We start from the raw sequence: 16,583 nt of genomic DNA, 5'->3' as shown, positions 1-16,583 counted from the left end.
AGCATCAATTATTTTAGATATATATGTATACGATGTAATTTTGAAATGGCCCGGAAATACATTTGCCAAAATCTGGTCATTGTATCCCTAACAGGTTTGATTGCAGATTATAATTTTTTTTTTTTTTTTGCATTTGCATGCTCTAATTATTTGCACTGGGAAAAAATGTGAGGGTTTTTTTGTCATGGGAAAGACTTCAAATAAAAAATGAAATAGGAACTTTTTTATCTCGGAGATGGGGTAGGAGGGGAGGTGGGAAAAGGAAAATGAGGGGAACGGCTCTAACCTATCTGTTAAGGAAGAGCTAAGTAAAATCTAGACAAGGAAAGCATTGAACTTAAAGAATGGGTGCTTTTAACCTGAAATGGGATACTGTGCCAAAGAACACATCTCAGATACTGGGATAAAGAACAACTGTATGATCTTGATGTACACTTTGATGATTTCAACTGATCAAGTAAATGAAGTAAGCTAAATTACCTCCATTTTGCCATCCTGTGTATAATGTGTACCTCTCTGGTTTTATCACATTGTATAACATCCTCTTAAATAATCAGCCAGAAATAAGTCAGACAAAGACAAAAACCATATGATTTCGCTTATATATGGGATCTAAAAGTAAATAGATAGATAGATAGATAGAGAGAGAGAGAGAGAGAGAGATAGATAGAGAGATAGATGATAGATAGATAGGATTAAGAGAACCAAACTTCCACTCATAAAATAAGTCATGAGGATGAAAAGTACAGCATAGGGAATATGGTCAATAATACTGCAATAAGATATAGTGACAGTAACTACACTTATCATGGTGAAACTGAGTAATATATAGGATTGTTGAACCAATGTGTTGTAAACCTGAAACTGATATAACATTGTATATTCATTATACTTCAATAAAAAAATAATAATCAGCCAGATATTTGATGTATATATTATTACATACTTCACAGAATTTGTAGAAGGTAGGTTTTGGATACAGGATATAACCTAAAGATAAAATATCCAGTATTCCCTTCTGATGTGTCATCTAAAGTGATTAGCAGGAAGCCTGAACCATTGTCCATTTCAGATATTTCTTGTCTGTTTCCATAAATCTACTTGTGTAAGGAAAAGACTTTCAAAAATGAGAGACTCTGGAAATCACCAAGTATCGGAGGCAGGGAGAGTCAATCTTTATCTCTTACTCATGGCAAGTCATCATTATCAACTGTCAAAGTGAAAGAAAATTTGTTATAGAAAAAACTGGAAAGTATTTTAAAGGATTTCTGTCTCAGTGACTGTAAACTTCAGAAAAAATAGTTCTAGCTAAAGTGTGAGTCAGTACTTTATAGCATATTTTTAACTGGGAACATGAAGCTGGCTGCACTGAAGAGAAGTTTCATTTAATGAGACTAAATAGAATTTCATTACTGGAAGGAAGCTTAGAGGTTTTTTTAATCCAGTCTTCTCCCTTCATTTTATGGAAAAAGTTGTGTCTAAATGGTATTTTGACTTTCCCTAAGATGCACAAGAATGATTTTCTTTTTTTTTTTTTTTTTTTTTTTTTTTTTTTTTTTTTAATTTTTTTTTAACGTTTATTTATTTTTGAGATAGAGAGAGACAGAGCATGAAAGGGGGAGAGTCAGAGAGAGGGAGACACAGAATCTGAAACAGGCTCCAGGCTCTGAGCTGTCAGCACAGAGCCCGACGCGGGGCTTGAACTCACGGACCGCGAGATCATGACCCGAGCCGTAGTTGGCCACTTAACCGACTGAGCCACCCAGGCACCCCAGGAATGATTTTCTGATCAAGGGCTAAACCCGTGACCCATCTCCCAATGTAAGGCAGACTCTACAACACATTTTCAACAGATATTTATAAAATTATCTCCCAAGCTGATCTTCCTTTTCTTCTTTCTTAAGGGAGACCCTGCCTGCTGTGTAGCCATGCCCATGGGAAATTGGAGCACAGTGACTGAATTCACCCTGATCGCCTTTCCCACTCTCCTGGAGCTTCGAATACTCCTTTTTGTGGTTCTTTTGCTGACTTACACATTAACAGCAATAGGAAACATTGTCATCATCTTCCTAATATGGACTGATAATCACCTGCAAACTCCAATGTACATTTTCCTCAGTAATTTGTCTTTTCTGGATATTTTATACACCACTGTCGTTACACCAAAGTTGCTAGCCTGCCTCCTAGGAGAGAAGAAAACCATATCCTTTGCTGGCTGTATCACTCAAACATATTTCTACTTCTTTCTGGGGACAGTGGAGTTTATCCTCCTAGCAGTGATGTCCTTTGACCGCTACGTGGCCATCTGTAACCCCCTGCGCTATACCATCATCATGAACAGCAGGACCTGCCTCCTGCTGGTTCTGAGCTGCTGGGTAGGAGCCTTCCTGTCTGTGTTGGTACCAACCATTGTAGTGACAAGGCTACCTTACTGTGGAAAAGAGATCAAGCATTTTTTCTGTGACATTGCCCCTCTTCTGCAGGTGGCCTGTGTAGATACTCACCTCATTGAGCAGATCAACTTTCTCCTCTCTGCCCTTGTCATCCTGAGCTCCCTGACATTCACTACTGCGTCCTATACCTACATCATCTCCACCATCCTGTGCATCCCCTCGGCCCAAGGCCGTCAAAAAGCTTTTTCTACCTGTGCCTCTCACATCACGGTCATTTCCATTGCTTACGGGAGCAATATCTTTGTGTATGTGAGACCCAATCAGAACTATTCCCTGAATTTTGACAAGGTAGCTGCTGTCCTCATTACAGTGGTGACCCCTCTCCTGAATCCTTTTATTTATAGTTTGAGAAATGAAAAGGTGAAAGAAGCGTTGAGAGAGACAATAAACAGAATCATGTCCTTGATACTAAGGATAACCTGACATTAGTGCTTAGTACATCACACATTTCTTATCTTCAACACATTCATTCTGCATGAGTACTGTGCCATGTTGGCATTCCAGAAACGTGAGACTGTGTCAACAGGATGAACAATGACCATACCGAACTGAAAAAAGTTCTTCTTACATCTAGAAAAAAAAAATTGAATCCATAAACCCTTGTACATTCATAGCTTTAAACCATGAAACATTACCTAAGTAGGACCCAGAGGTTTCCAACTCTAGTCTTGACTAAGTCAGTTTATTTTCCAGGTGATTTTGACCATGTCACAACTTACCTGAGACTTGCTGTCTCCATCTCTACATGAAATAATAGGTAATAAAGTATCACTGTTTGTCATAAGACATTTAAAGTTAGAGCATTTTAACCTCTTGTTAGGCATGCTTGAAAATTTCAAGAGATTCAGTTTCCACCTCTTTTATTTACCTAGATCTCATGTGGTACGAGAAGTGAGGAAAAAAGAGGGAAGACTCAGGATGCCATCAAGCCTGTGTCTATAAACCTGAGTGAGTGCTCTCTTTGGCAGCACATATACTTTTATTAAAAAAATGTTTAATGTTTATTTCATTTTTGAGAGAGACAGACAGACAGAGCATGAGTGGGGAGGGGCAGAGAGAGAGGGAGACACAGAATCCGAAGCAGGCTCCGGGCTCCGAGCTGTCAGCACAGAGACCGATGCGGGACTCAGACTCACACACCATTAGATCATGACCTGAGCCAAAGTCAGACGCTCAACCAATGGAGTCACCCAGGTGCCCCTACAGTACATATGTTAAAACTGGAACAATGCAAAGAGGATCTGCGTGGCCCCTGCACGAGGGTGACATCCAAGTTCATGAAGCCTTCCATGTTGCTCAGTGGCAGATGGTAACTAGACTTGTCATGAGGATCATTTCACAATGTATAAAAACATTGAATCACTATGATGTACTCTTAAAACTAATTTGTGAATCAATTACATTTCAATAAAAAAAAAAAAGTCACTGAAAAAGAAAACCCAAGTGAAAGGTAGAGATGTTGGCCGAGAAAAGGAACATAAGAAGGGCAGGTCATGAATAACTTTGGTAAAATGTTTAATGGAATTTGGGGGGTAAAAGCCAAAATAAAGCAGGTGAAATAGTGTGCATACATAAAGAAAATATAAACATAGTGAACACTTTCAAGAAGGTTAGCGGATCATCAACAATAGCCAAATTATGGAAAAGCCCAAATGCCCATTGACTGATGAATGAAGTATATGTGTATATATATATATATATATATACACACACACACATACAATAAGGAAGATTTTCAAATCAGAGCTCCCAGCTGTTGTGTTAAAAGTCAGATTTATTAGTTCTTTTCTCAGTCACTTAAATCGTTTGCAATCTAAATATCTCTTGCCTTTTTCTGACTCTAAAAGAAAAAAGAAAAAAAAACAGAAAAGGACTGCCTGGGTGACTCAGTCAGTTAAATATCTGACTCTTGATTTTGGATCAGGTCATGATCTCATGGTTCATGGGATCAAGCCCTGCGTGGAATTCTGCTCTGTTGGCAAGAAGCCTGCTGGGGATTCTCTCTCTCCCTCTCTCAAACTAAATAAACATTTAAAAAAAGGAAGGGAAGGGAAGGAAAAAAAGCCTTAGTTAAATTGTACAGTCCACAGAGGTGCCTGGGTGGCTCAGTCAGTTGAGCCTCTGACCTAGGCTCAAGTCATGATCTCATGGTTCATGAGTTCAAGCCCCGCATCGGGCTCACCGCTGTTAGTGCGGATCCTCTGTCCCCCTCTCTCTCTGCATCTCCCCTATTCATGCTCGCTCTCTCTCTCTCTCAAAAATAAATAAACCTATAAAAGAACATTTATTGTAGAAGTACTCTCAAACAGTGGTCACCATTATAATCATTATCACTTATGACCATTCTCTTTGTCCTACACTTTCACAGCTTTAAAAAAAAAAAAAAAAAAACCTTTGTATTATTTTATGTTTTGTTAACAACCATTATTCTTAGACAGAGTTGGCCATGGTGATACCATACTCTCAGGATATTAGACAAAGAGCCTTGTAGAAAATGGGGGTTTTTTTTTGCCTGAAATGCAATATGCACGAACTATAGACAAAGTGTCCATAAAAAGGGTTTCCACTAGTTTTTCTACCCTTTCTCTTTCAGGCAGTATCACATGTAGGAGTTGGGACCCAATTTCCTCTTGACCTCACCAGTCTGTGGACACAAAGCAGGTCACAATAAAATTCCAAATGTCACTGGCACTTGCCTTTCTCACCCAGACACATACCATAAACTCTCACTCTCCTATGCAATTACTACAAAGTGTTTCTTGGATTCCCCAAGAGATGTTTCATGTGTAGGTATGAACTTCCACCTAATACTATCTGGTTCTGGCTGCCCTTTGCTGATTTACGCCTTTTTTGAAGAGGCTCGAAAGCACAACTTTCTCATTGTCACTGCAGACTATTCCCTCTGTAAGAAAGTGGATGTAAGTGACGAAGAAGCTTTTGGTGTCTTTCCATGATCCCAAAACAGCAGACTACTGAGATGCTGGATATGCTGCTCTGTGCTCTGATGTATCTGCTATAGGGACACGAAGCCATATCCCAAGTAGAAGTTAGGAGAATCCCCATTATCCTGCTTCACTACCTGGGCACAGATGTAACATGGCTTATGCCCTGTATCTCAAAGAGCCCTTCACCTTCTTCATATGGCCCCCTGCTTATAAGATTTAAAAATGAATCCACGTGACGTGGGTAGGTGATCAGTATCTGAAACAGATGCCCTGTTATCTTCACCACCATGATGCTACCCACACGTGCCCACCATCTCTAGCCAATATTCTGATATAAATTGACTCAGAATTTCTTTGCCCACCAGCATGTCACATATCCTAGTCTCCATCTGGGACCCCTAAGGCACATAAGTCAGACACAATTCCGACATAGTATATTTGAATATCTGAGACAACTTTATAAGAACTCTCACATCCCATCCAATTCACACAACTGTTCTCTGAGTAAAGTGAAGAAACTAGAGCACTGTTGTACATGCTCCGTACTGCCCTACATAAAACAGAGACAAAGAAGAGTAAGATATTAGGGGGCGCTGGGTGGCTCAGTCGGTTGAGCGTCCAGCTTCGCTCAGGTCATGATCTCGTGGTCTGTGAGTTCGAGCCCCGCGTCGGACTCTGTGCTGAGAGTTCGGAGCCTGGAGCCTACTTCAGATTCTGTGTCTCACTCTCTGCCCCTCTTCTGCTCACACTGTCCATCTCTCTCTCTCTCTCTCCCTCAAAATGAATAAACGTTAAAAAAAATTTTTTTTAAAGAAGAGTAAGATATTAAAATTCTTGCAAAAGGAGTGCTCATGAATGCCTTAGGAGTTTGAAAGTGATTAGCAAATACAAGAAAAATTCTCTGGATACTGTTATATTTAGAAATGTAACCCCTAGTGTTTTAATATAATCAAACAACAACAAAAAGATTCAATAATAAACCCATCTTAGTAGCAAACTGAAAATCCACAAAAATCCATTCTTTGAATTTAGTAATTTACCAGGTTTAGCCCTGACTGATAGAAATTTTATGCTCTGCCTTTTTTTTTTTTACTGTTTACTTATTTTTGACAGAGAGAGAGAGACAGAACATGAGCGGGGGAGGGGCAGAGAGAGAGGAAGACACAGAATCCAAAGCCGGCTCCAGGCTCCGTCCGAGCGGTCAGCACAGAGCCCGACGCGGGGCTCGAACTCACAGACCGCGAGATCATGACCTGAGCTGAAGTCGGACGTTCAACCGACTGAGCCACCCAGGCGCCCCTATGCTCTGCCTTTTTAATACCTAATCACGTTTTTGTTTGTTTTCATAAATACCATAAGGATGTTCTTCATCTTCTTGGGGTTAAAGTTGAGCATTAAGCTTCATTAGTAACACACTCTAACCACCAGGGGGAGTGCAAGACACACGTCACCTGCCACCCACCTCTCCCCCACCACCCCTCCACACACACACACACACACACACACACACACACACACACAAAACCCCCAGACAATTTATCTCCTCCGGTCAGAGGAGGAGTAATTAACAAGTCCAATGAATTGCACTATACCAGGGGGTCACTTGTGCACATTGTACTCTACGACATATTTCAAATTCAGGATCTTTTAGATCCAAAGTGTTTTGGTGCTTTAGATGTGATAAGTGAACCAGTTCAAATGTTTATGAATCTTCGGAATCCTCTTTCACATATACATGGCTGAGATATACATATACTGAAATATATACATACATATATATGGTGCAGTAAGAGAAACTTGAAATCTCCTACTGCTGGTTGTCCTTCCCCTATTGTAATTCCCACATTACCCATTGGTATAGGGCAGAGAGGCATGACCGCCTCTTTACTGAAGGCCTGTGGCTTTAGGTCTTATAGGCAAATTCTTTTTCTTCTCCCTGGTGTGTTTTCCCTTGGACCCTTGGATTCTTTCCATGCTTCTGCTTTTTTTTTCTTCAATCTTCAAGTGTTTTTGAAATATTTATTTTTTATAAGCAAACTTTAAACACAAAATGTTTCCATCTGAAAATTCATATGCAAAAAGTAATTTTAGGAGTGCCTGGGTGGCTCAGTCGGTTAAGCATCCGACTTCAGCTCAGGTCATGATCTCACGGTTCGTGGGTTCCAGCCCTGTGTCCAGCTCTGTGCTGACAGCTCAGAGCCTGGAGCCTGCTCCAGATTCTGTGTCTCCCTTTCTATCTACCCCTCCCCTGCTTGCTATCTGTCTCTCTTTCTCAAAAATAAACATTTTTTGGAAAAAAATAATAAAAATGTAAAATATATTATGCCCACGTCCATTAAAATAACCTGTTATCTAAATATTGACAACTAACATAAATAGAATACTTTTCATATACATGCATGTACTTTAATCAGATTTTCCAAGAATGCATCTTTCTGAGTTCAGTGTTACTTCTTAAACATTTCAACAAACAAAAAAACTACAATTTTTTTTCAAGGTTGCGTTCTTCTTAATTAAAATATATACCCAGGGAGAGTTACCGAAATTCCATTGTTTTCATCATGAGCTAATAGTGAATATAACAAAATTCAGTGGAATTATTATCTTTGTTTCTGTAGCCAGTTTGATTTTATACTGTTTGAGCACCTTTAAATTTTGGTTGCGTTTGGTTCAAAATTAATCAGCAATATTCAACCAAGCTGTTAACAGATAGTGCCAAATAGCTCCACGTTTTAAGATTTAGAAAATAACAATTATTGAAAACGGAGCTTGCAACCATTAATACATTGAAATGTATACATACTAAACCAAGGGAAGAATTGAGCAAACCATAAAATGAAAACTCCAAAGGTATACAATACTTAATTTTGAAATCCTTTTCATTTTTTAGAGTAACTTTGTGCATAGAGTAGTTTGTTTTTCAGGGACAAATTTAGAATGTCTAGAATTAAAACTAGCTAGTCTTGGAAAATATGAACTTTTCTAGAATTAAAACTAGTTAGTCTTGGAACACATGAACTTTTCTAAAAATGAAAATTGCCCTCTAAAAATTTTATATTAATTTTTATTACCAAACACTGTTTATAGGAACTACCTGAGTTAAAAAGTACCCCTGAAAGAATATATTGGGCCCATCAAGATAAAATCTCAGAAAACGAAGGCAGACTGATAGACAATAATATTAGTGAATAATTAATGCAATTGTGCCAAATTACATTACTTCAAGAGTAATTTGTTTTTATTATAGCAAGAACACTTCATATTAGACCTTCCCTCTTAACAAATTTAAAGTCTACAATACAGGATTGTAATCTATAAGCACAGCATTGTACAGCGGATCTGGAGGACTTATTTATCTTACAGAACGCAGACTTTAGATCTTTGAAGAGCAACTTCGCCCAGCCTCTGGCAACCACCATCCTACTCTCTGTTTCTATTAATCTATTTTAGATTTCTCATATAGGTTGGAATCATGCACTATTTGTCCTTCTGTAACTGGCTTTTCCATCATGTACTCCAAGTTCATCCATGTTGTCACGTGTGGTAGGATTTCCTTCATTTTTAGGGCTGAATAGCATTCCATTGGATGTATATGGCGCCATTTTCTTTATCCATTTATACATCGGTGGACATTGGGTTGTTCCCATATTTTGGCTATTGTGAATAGTGCTACAATGAACAGAAGTGTGTTATGGGAAAACTTTTCCTCTCCTCTTCTAGGTTCTTTGCCTGGCCTGATAATTAAATTGGCACAAGATGGACTAACAGAAATGAACTAAATTTAATTCCATACATACTGAAGCCACACAAAGACAGGAGAGGCTCTCCAATAATCAGGCAATTGAGGTTTGCCTGAGCTAAAGACAAGGTGGGAGGGGTCTGGGACCTTAAAGGGAAGGAAGACACTTCACAGAAAATGGGAAAAGCCAATGTTTAGTAAAGAAATGTTTGTCGTGCCACATGAAGTCTTCTTATGTTAAAAAAAAAAAAACAAACTGTGGTGCCTGGGTGGCTCAGTCCGTTACGCATCTGTCTTTGGCTCAGGTCATGATCTCACAGTTCATGGACTCGAGCCCTGCATCAGGCTCTATGCTAACAGCTCAGAGAGCCTGCTTCAGACTCTGTGTCTCACTCTCTCTCTGCCCCTCCCCTGCTCATGCTCTTTTGTGTTCATGCTCTCTCTCTCTCTCCCAAAAATAAATAAAAACATTAAAAAAATTTTTTTAATAGAAGATTATCTTTGGGAATAGCTCTCTTCCTGGAACATCCTCCCTATCTAAATTCTTTTAGGCAATTTAGGAGGAGATAAAAAGTTCTTTTTGAGCCTATTGGACCTTGAGTGTCTTCAGCTAAAAATAATTGACATGCCAAAGTGGCACATTCTGGGGAAGCTTGCCTTGAACCCCACCAAAGTGCAGCAATCTTTTCAAAATCCTGATTTCAAATATTTTGGGTATATATCCAGAAGTGGAATATTTTTTAATTTTCTGAGGGATCTCCATACAATTTTCCATAATGGCTGCACCATTTTACATCCCATCAATGGTGTACCCAGGTCCCAGCATTTTCACATTGTTGCCAACACTTGTTGTCTTTTGTTTTTTTATATCCATTCTGACAAGGGGTAAGATGATATCTCATTATGTTTTTGAGTTGCATTTCCCTGATGATTAATAATGGTGAGCACCTTTTCATATACCTATTGCCCTTTTTTTATGTCTTCTTTGGAGAAATGTTTATTCAAGTCTTTTGCCTACTTTAATCAGTTGCTTGGGGGGCTCTTTTCTGACTTGTAGGAGTTCCATATATTTTTTTGGAAATAACCTCTTATTACATATATGGTTTGCAAATTTTTCTCCCATCCTGTTGTCTTTTCACTCTTGATTTTGTCTTCCACTATGCAGAAGCTTCTTAAGTTAGATGTTGGTCTGCTTGTTTATTTTTGTTTTTGTTGTCTGTGCCTTTAGTGTCACATTCATGAAATCATGGCCAATCCCACATCATGAAGTTTTTCCTCTATGTTTTCTCCTAGCAGTTTTACAATTTTAAGTCTTATGTTTATTTTTGTCTTATGTTTAAACCTTTAATCCATTTTGAGCTCATTTTTGTGTATGGTGTGAGCCCAGTTTCATTCTTTTTCGCATAGATATCCAGTTTTCTCAACATCATTAGCTGAAGAGACCGTCCTTTCCCCATGGTGTGTTCTTAGCTCCCTCATCAGATACCGGTTGAGTGTGAATGCATGGGTCCATTTCTGGGCTTTCTATTTGTATGTTAAAAAGAAAAGAGCCACAGGCCCAAAATGGGGTCACTTAGACCAAGTTACCAAACTGGGGCTTGATATCTAAACTAACTGCAGTTTCAACATCCCCCAGAAATGTAGTCTTAACTGATCAGTCAGGAAGTTTCTGGTCAGCACCAAAGAGGTAATCTGTTACATGGGCCCTCTCCATCCACCCCGCCCCAGCAAGGAAGATGAGGGAATCTGCATGATAAGATCCACTACTCTTCCCCCAAGGGAAAGAAATCTTGCCTGAAATAATCCTTTCTTTTTTCCTTTTGCTAATTATCTCACCCTGTTTCTGCCTATAAAATCCTTCCTTTTTGTACAGCTCCTTGGAGCTCTTTTTTGATTGCTAGATGGGATGCTGCCTGATGCATGAATCACTTAACAAAGCCAACTAAATATTCAAATTTACTCAGTTGAAGTTTGTTTTTTAACAGGCTCCGTTGGTCTATGTGACTGTTTTTATGCCAGGGGCATACCGTTTTGATTACTGTAGCTTTTTAATACATTTTAAAATCAAGAAATGTGAAGAGGTGCCAGGGTGACTCGGTGGGTTAAGTGTCCAACTCTTGATTTTGGCTCAGGTCGTGATCTCACAGTTCATGAGCTCGAGGCCTGAGTCAGGTTCTGCACTGACAACACTTGCTCTGTCTCTCCCTCAAAATAAACTTGAAAGAAAGAAAGAGAGAAAGAAGGAAGAAAGAAAGGAAGAAAGACAAAAAGAAAGAGAAAGAAAAACATGTGATGCTTCCAGCTTTGCTCTTTCTCAAGATTGTTTTAGCTATTCTGGGATCTTTTGTGATCCCATATGACTTTTTCAATTTTTTTTCTATTTCTATAAAATATATATATATATATATATATATATATATATATATATATATTTGCCATTAAGACTTTTATAGGGATTACATTGAATCTGTACATCACTTTGAGTAGGATGGACACTTGAACAATATTAAGCCTTCTGATTCATAACCATAGATGTCTCTCCTTCTATTTGTATTTTCTTCAATTTTGTCATGAGTGATTTGTAGTTTTCAGTGAACAAGTCTTCCACCTCCTTGGTTAAGTTTATTCCTAAGTATTTTATTATTTTTTGCACTGTGATAAATGGGATTCTTATTTAATTTTTTTGGATCGTTTATTGTTAATGAATAGAAATGTGACAGATTTTTGTACGTTGACTCCTTTCTAAGCTTCTTTATGCCGTCAAAGGGGGAAGATGTTAAGGACCAATATTAGAGTGTGACCCTGAGGGATGAACCAAATCTACTTTTAGTCAAAACTCTACCTCCTCTACCAGGCAGGAGAAATCGTGGCATATCCCACATCAAAAAAATACGTCGAGATTGGGCTCCAAGACTAGTAACAAAGAGCCTTGCTTTTCTTGGCCTGACCCTCTAGGAACTCATGGGAGAAGCTGCAGCTGTTATAGACAGCTGGTCACGAAATGGAGACTTTGGTAGCCTGGGTCCCAGGCATCTCTCTCTCTCGACTGATTTTCACCTTAGACGCAAATCTTAAAATTTAGAGAGAAGTCTGTGGCGCACACAGGAGAAGAATTAAGGTTTTTGCTATTTGCAGATTACATTCCAGATAACAGAAATTAGCAATGAAGGCTCTGGAGACAAAATGCGTAACGTCGGCATTTGAAAAATTCAGTAACTCACACAGCAATGGACTTCCAACTTGCAACCCAGAAGGGTCCCCGTTTTGGAGCAGAATCAGGTTCACGGAATGGAAAACTCAAATTTCATTTCACGCAGAATAATATTTTAAGGAAGTGAGAAACAAAAGTCTCTTACATCAAGTGTGCCAAGGAGGTCACAAAGGAGCCAACTCTATAAACTTGGAAAAGCAGCCTCGTTGCCATAAATGTCACTAAGGCGTACGTGACGCACACTTGCAATCTGGGCCCGGGTCGCATGGCATATTGACAGAAAGCCCAACCGCGCTCTCTTCTGCGCATGCATGAGAACATACCACAACCACACAGTGCCCGAAGGCGACTGGCAGGGGAACCATACAGCTGTCTCCTGCATGTGGACCAAGACCGGACTCAGAAAGAACAGCTGACAGGAGCAGCTGAGGCTGACCGCACACTGACACAGATTAGAGAGGGGGGGAAAACCTGACCAGGGATGACCCCTGTGAAACCTGGAAATGCCAGAGTACTCTGTGGTGTAGAAAGAAGCCTTCAGTGAGAATCAGAGGTTCTGGGTTCCAGTCAGCGGCCCGGCCACAAACTAGATCGGTAACTTCGTGCAAGTCGCTCCGTTTCTGAGTTGCTCCAAGGATAAAAGGTGTGGTTGTGCTGTGTGCAATGTCAGGGCTTCGGCCAAACCTGTCACGGTGCTTCTCAAACTTGAATATCATGGCAAGTTACCTGAAGATCTTGTTAAAAACTGTAGATTCGCATTTGCTTGATCCGAAGCGGAGCTCAATGTTTTGCATGTCCAATAAGCTCCTGTGAGATGCAGTGTTGTGGATTTGTATATTATGCCGTGTGTAGTAAGGCGCGAGAATTTGCTGGTTCAGTATTCCTAGGCAGGATCAATCAGTAAGTGAATCCTGTCTAATCGGCCCTTGCGAACGAAGCGTCGAAGAAGGAAAGTGAGTAGAACAGAGATTAGGCCAGGAAATTTGGGGTTTTTTGTTTGTTTGTTTGTTTGTTTGTTTTTGTTTTTGTTTTTTTTTAGGCCAGGAAATTTGACAAGGACCAAAGCACAACTCCAAACCACAAAGAACTGAGACCAGGGCTTACCATGCGTGTAGGTGTTCAATAGTTTTGTCAAAAACCAAAAGATAAAAGTGTTGCTAAGAACTTTTGAAACAGTAAGAAACAGCAGCCTTAGGGGAATTTCATTTGTCAGTGGGTTAGGCTGCTAATGTTTTGGTTTTTTTTTTTTTTAAGTTTATTTCTTTATTTTCAAAGAGAGAACGAGGGAGGGACAGGGAAAGAGGGAGAGAGAGAGGATCCGAAGCAGGCTCCACACCAGCAATGCAGAGCCCAATGCGCGGCTCAAAGTCAGGAACCGTGAGATCATGACCTGAGCTGAAGTCAGCCACTTAACTGACTGAGCCAACCAGGCACTCTGCTAATGGTTTAAAAGTACTTATGAAAGCATTCTTCCAGTTGGTCACGTGTATATTAAACTTGTCCATGGTGTACCTTGTTGGAAAAAAAAAAAAAAAAAAAAGTCCTGGTTTTGAGATAACTCAAATTTATCAATTCTTGGAGTTATAATTTATGAGTTTGAACCCATCCCAAATTACAAAATCATTTTCCTACATTTTCTTTTTTCTTTTCTTTTCTTTCTTTCTTTCTTTCTTTCTTTCTTTCTTTCTTTCTTCTTTTTTAAAGGCTTCAGACCCAGCACAGAGTCCAACACAGGGCTTGAACTCACAACCCTGAGATCAAGACGGGAGCTGAGATCAAGAATTAGATGCTCAACTGACTGAGCCACCCAGGCACCCCTCTTCATTTTCTTCTTTACAGTTTTGTTTGTTTTATGTCTTTTACATTTGAAAACCTTCATCTCTTTGGAGACTTCCTTTTCATGAGATGTTTCATACAGATAAAGCTTCAGTTTTCTCTTCTGTTTTAAGCCTTTTCTTTTTGTAATCTTTTTCTTGTTTATTTATTTTTGAAAGAGAGAGAGAGACAGAGCATGAGCAGGGGAGGGGCAGAGAGAGAGGGAGACACAGAATCTGAAGCACGCTCCAGGCTCTAAGCTGTAAGCACAGAGTGTGATGCCAGGCTCGAACTCACGAGTGGTGAGATTATGACCTGAGCCGAAGTTGGACACTTAACCAACTAAGCCACCCAGGTGCCCCTATAAGCCTTTTCAATTAGAGACTTTTCTTTTTCTAATTCTGGGAAATGTGTCTCTATTATTTCCTCGAATATGACCTCTCCATTTTTTTTTCTTTCCTACTGGAACTCTTCTGTATCTCTTAGCTGTTTGGTTTTTTAAAAGAGGTTTTATCTTATCCTTCTTTCCTGTTACATTCTACAGAGTCCGCAACGTGATGTTCCAACTCACTAGTAAGATTCTCATTTATATCCATGCTACAGTTTATTGTGTTTTAATTATTACATTTTGCATACCAACATTTCCTGTTGGGTTCACGCTTGACTTCCCATTCTTTTTTATTTTTCTGGTATCTTCCCTGATCTCCTTGAATATTCTTATTTTGCATATTTAAATTCTGTTCTCTCAGTAACTCAGTTGGTAGGTGTCTGTTTTGTCTTTTTTTTTTTTTAATAGAAATTTCATTCCTTTTTGTCTGTTGCGTGCCTGTGAATTCATGTACCCTTGGAGACACCAAATGCTGGTTTTGGTAATGCCTGTTGGCAAGGAGCCAAAGGCCATGTATTAGTCTGCATCAATCTGATTAGTGTGAGAATAGTCTGAAAATTATGGCCCATGGGCCAAATTGGACCCATTGCCTGTTTTTATAAACACAGTTTATTAAAGTGCAGAAATTTCCATTTGTTTACATATTATTTATGGTCGTGTTAGCACGACAGGGACAAAGTTAAGTAGTTGCAGAGAGACCAGATGGCTCACAAAGCCTAAAATATTTACTATCTGGCACTAGTTGGGGGGCACCTGGGTGGCTCAGTGGGTTAAGCGTCTGACTTCAGCTCAGGTAATGATCTCACGGTTCATGAGTTCGAGCCCCGCATTGGGCTCTGAGCAGACAGCTCACAGCCTGGAAGCTGTCTTCGGATTCTGTGTCTCCCTCTCTCTCTGCCCCTCCCCTGCTTGTGCTCTCTCTCTCTTCCTTTCTCAAAAAAGTTAGTTGACCTCTGATCTAAGAAGTGGATAGAGTTGAGAGCCCGGGTGACGAGGAACAACTACGACAAGGCCTTGTCATCACTTCCAGCTGTGGCTCCTCTGTCAGGCAACACCTCTGGTCTGATGGAGGTGGCCACCTGGAGGTGGCTCCCCTGGGCCTTGGCGGTTTGCAGGGGAGCCGTGAGGGTGTGAAGGCTTGTGTGTGGCTGGCCGCTTCACACCTGTTTCCATCAGTTCCTCACTCAGTCCAGAGTTTTGCACGGCCCTGATATTTCATGGTTGGACTGTTTCTACTTATTTCTGTGATGAGAGGGCAGGCCAGGATTGGTTCAAAGCATTGCAGATGAAAAGCAATCTAGTCCCCCAATGCTTCCTCTTGCTGCCAGGGACTAAGTGGCCACTATCCACCCAGTTAAAAAAGACCACCTTCTGTCTCCTTGGAGTTTCTTATGCTTTGTTTTTTGGTTTCATCGTCATTATCATTCGGTTCTGGAAACCATGCTTCCCTCTTGTTTCTTTGGTTTCTCCCAGATTGTTTTTTTTGTGAGGAAGCCAACAACACATGTTGCTTCACTCTTTGACAGAAACCAGAAGTCTCCAATGTTTATATAGATTAAGCCCATCTCCATGGCAACATCTTTTCCAAGCCCTTCATTCATTCCTAATCCTTCCCAACACAGAAACCAATACAGGCATGCCTCTTCATTTTATTGTGTTTCACTTTATTGCACCTTGCAGATACTGTATGTTTTAGGAATTTGAAGGTTTGTGGCAACCTGGCCTCGAATAAATCTAGTGGTGCCATTTTCCAACAGAACTTGCTCACTTCATGTCTCTGTGTCACATTTCAGTAATTCTCGAAACATTTCAAGCTTTTTCATTATTATATTTGTTATGGTGATCTGTGACTCGCTGGTTAGCATTTTTTAGCAACAAAGTATTTTTTTAATATTTATTTATTTTTCAGAGAAAGAGAGTGTGATCGAGGAAGGGGCAGAGAGCGGGGACAGAGGATTCAAAGCAGATTCTGTGCTGACAGTAGCAAGCCCAATGCAGGGCTCAAACTTATGAACCATGAGGTCATTACCTG

At 39.9% G+C, this 16,583-nt stretch overlaps 1 protein-coding gene and 1 non-coding gene across 2 annotated transcripts; both read left to right on the top strand.

Annotated features, from left to right (window-relative positions):
- The first annotated feature begins 1,928 nt into the window (after positions 1–1,928).
- LOC122201098 (olfactory receptor 6M1) lies at positions 1,929–2,876 on the top strand. Its single transcript, XM_042907010.1, has one exon. The coding sequence runs from the start codon at positions 1,929–1,931 to the stop codon at positions 2,874–2,876; it is 948 nt and encodes a 315-aa protein (XP_042762944.1).
- A 771-nt stretch (positions 2,877–3,647) lies between these two features.
- LOC122201501 lies at positions 3,648–3,750 on the top strand. The gene has a single exon (XR_006194207.1). It is a non-coding gene; the product is annotated as a U6 spliceosomal RNA (small nuclear RNA).
- Positions 3,751–16,583: the final 12,833 nt, after the last annotated feature.

Source organism: Panthera leo, chromosome D1, assembly GCF_018350215.1.
Source record: "Panthera leo isolate Ple1 chromosome D1, P.leo_Ple1_pat1.1, whole genome shotgun sequence".
NCBI classification, from domain to species: Eukaryota; Metazoa; Chordata; class Mammalia; order Carnivora; family Felidae; genus Panthera; species Panthera leo.
Note: the sequence above shows the minus strand (reverse complement) of the source record. Positions and strands in the feature narration are given on the sequence as shown.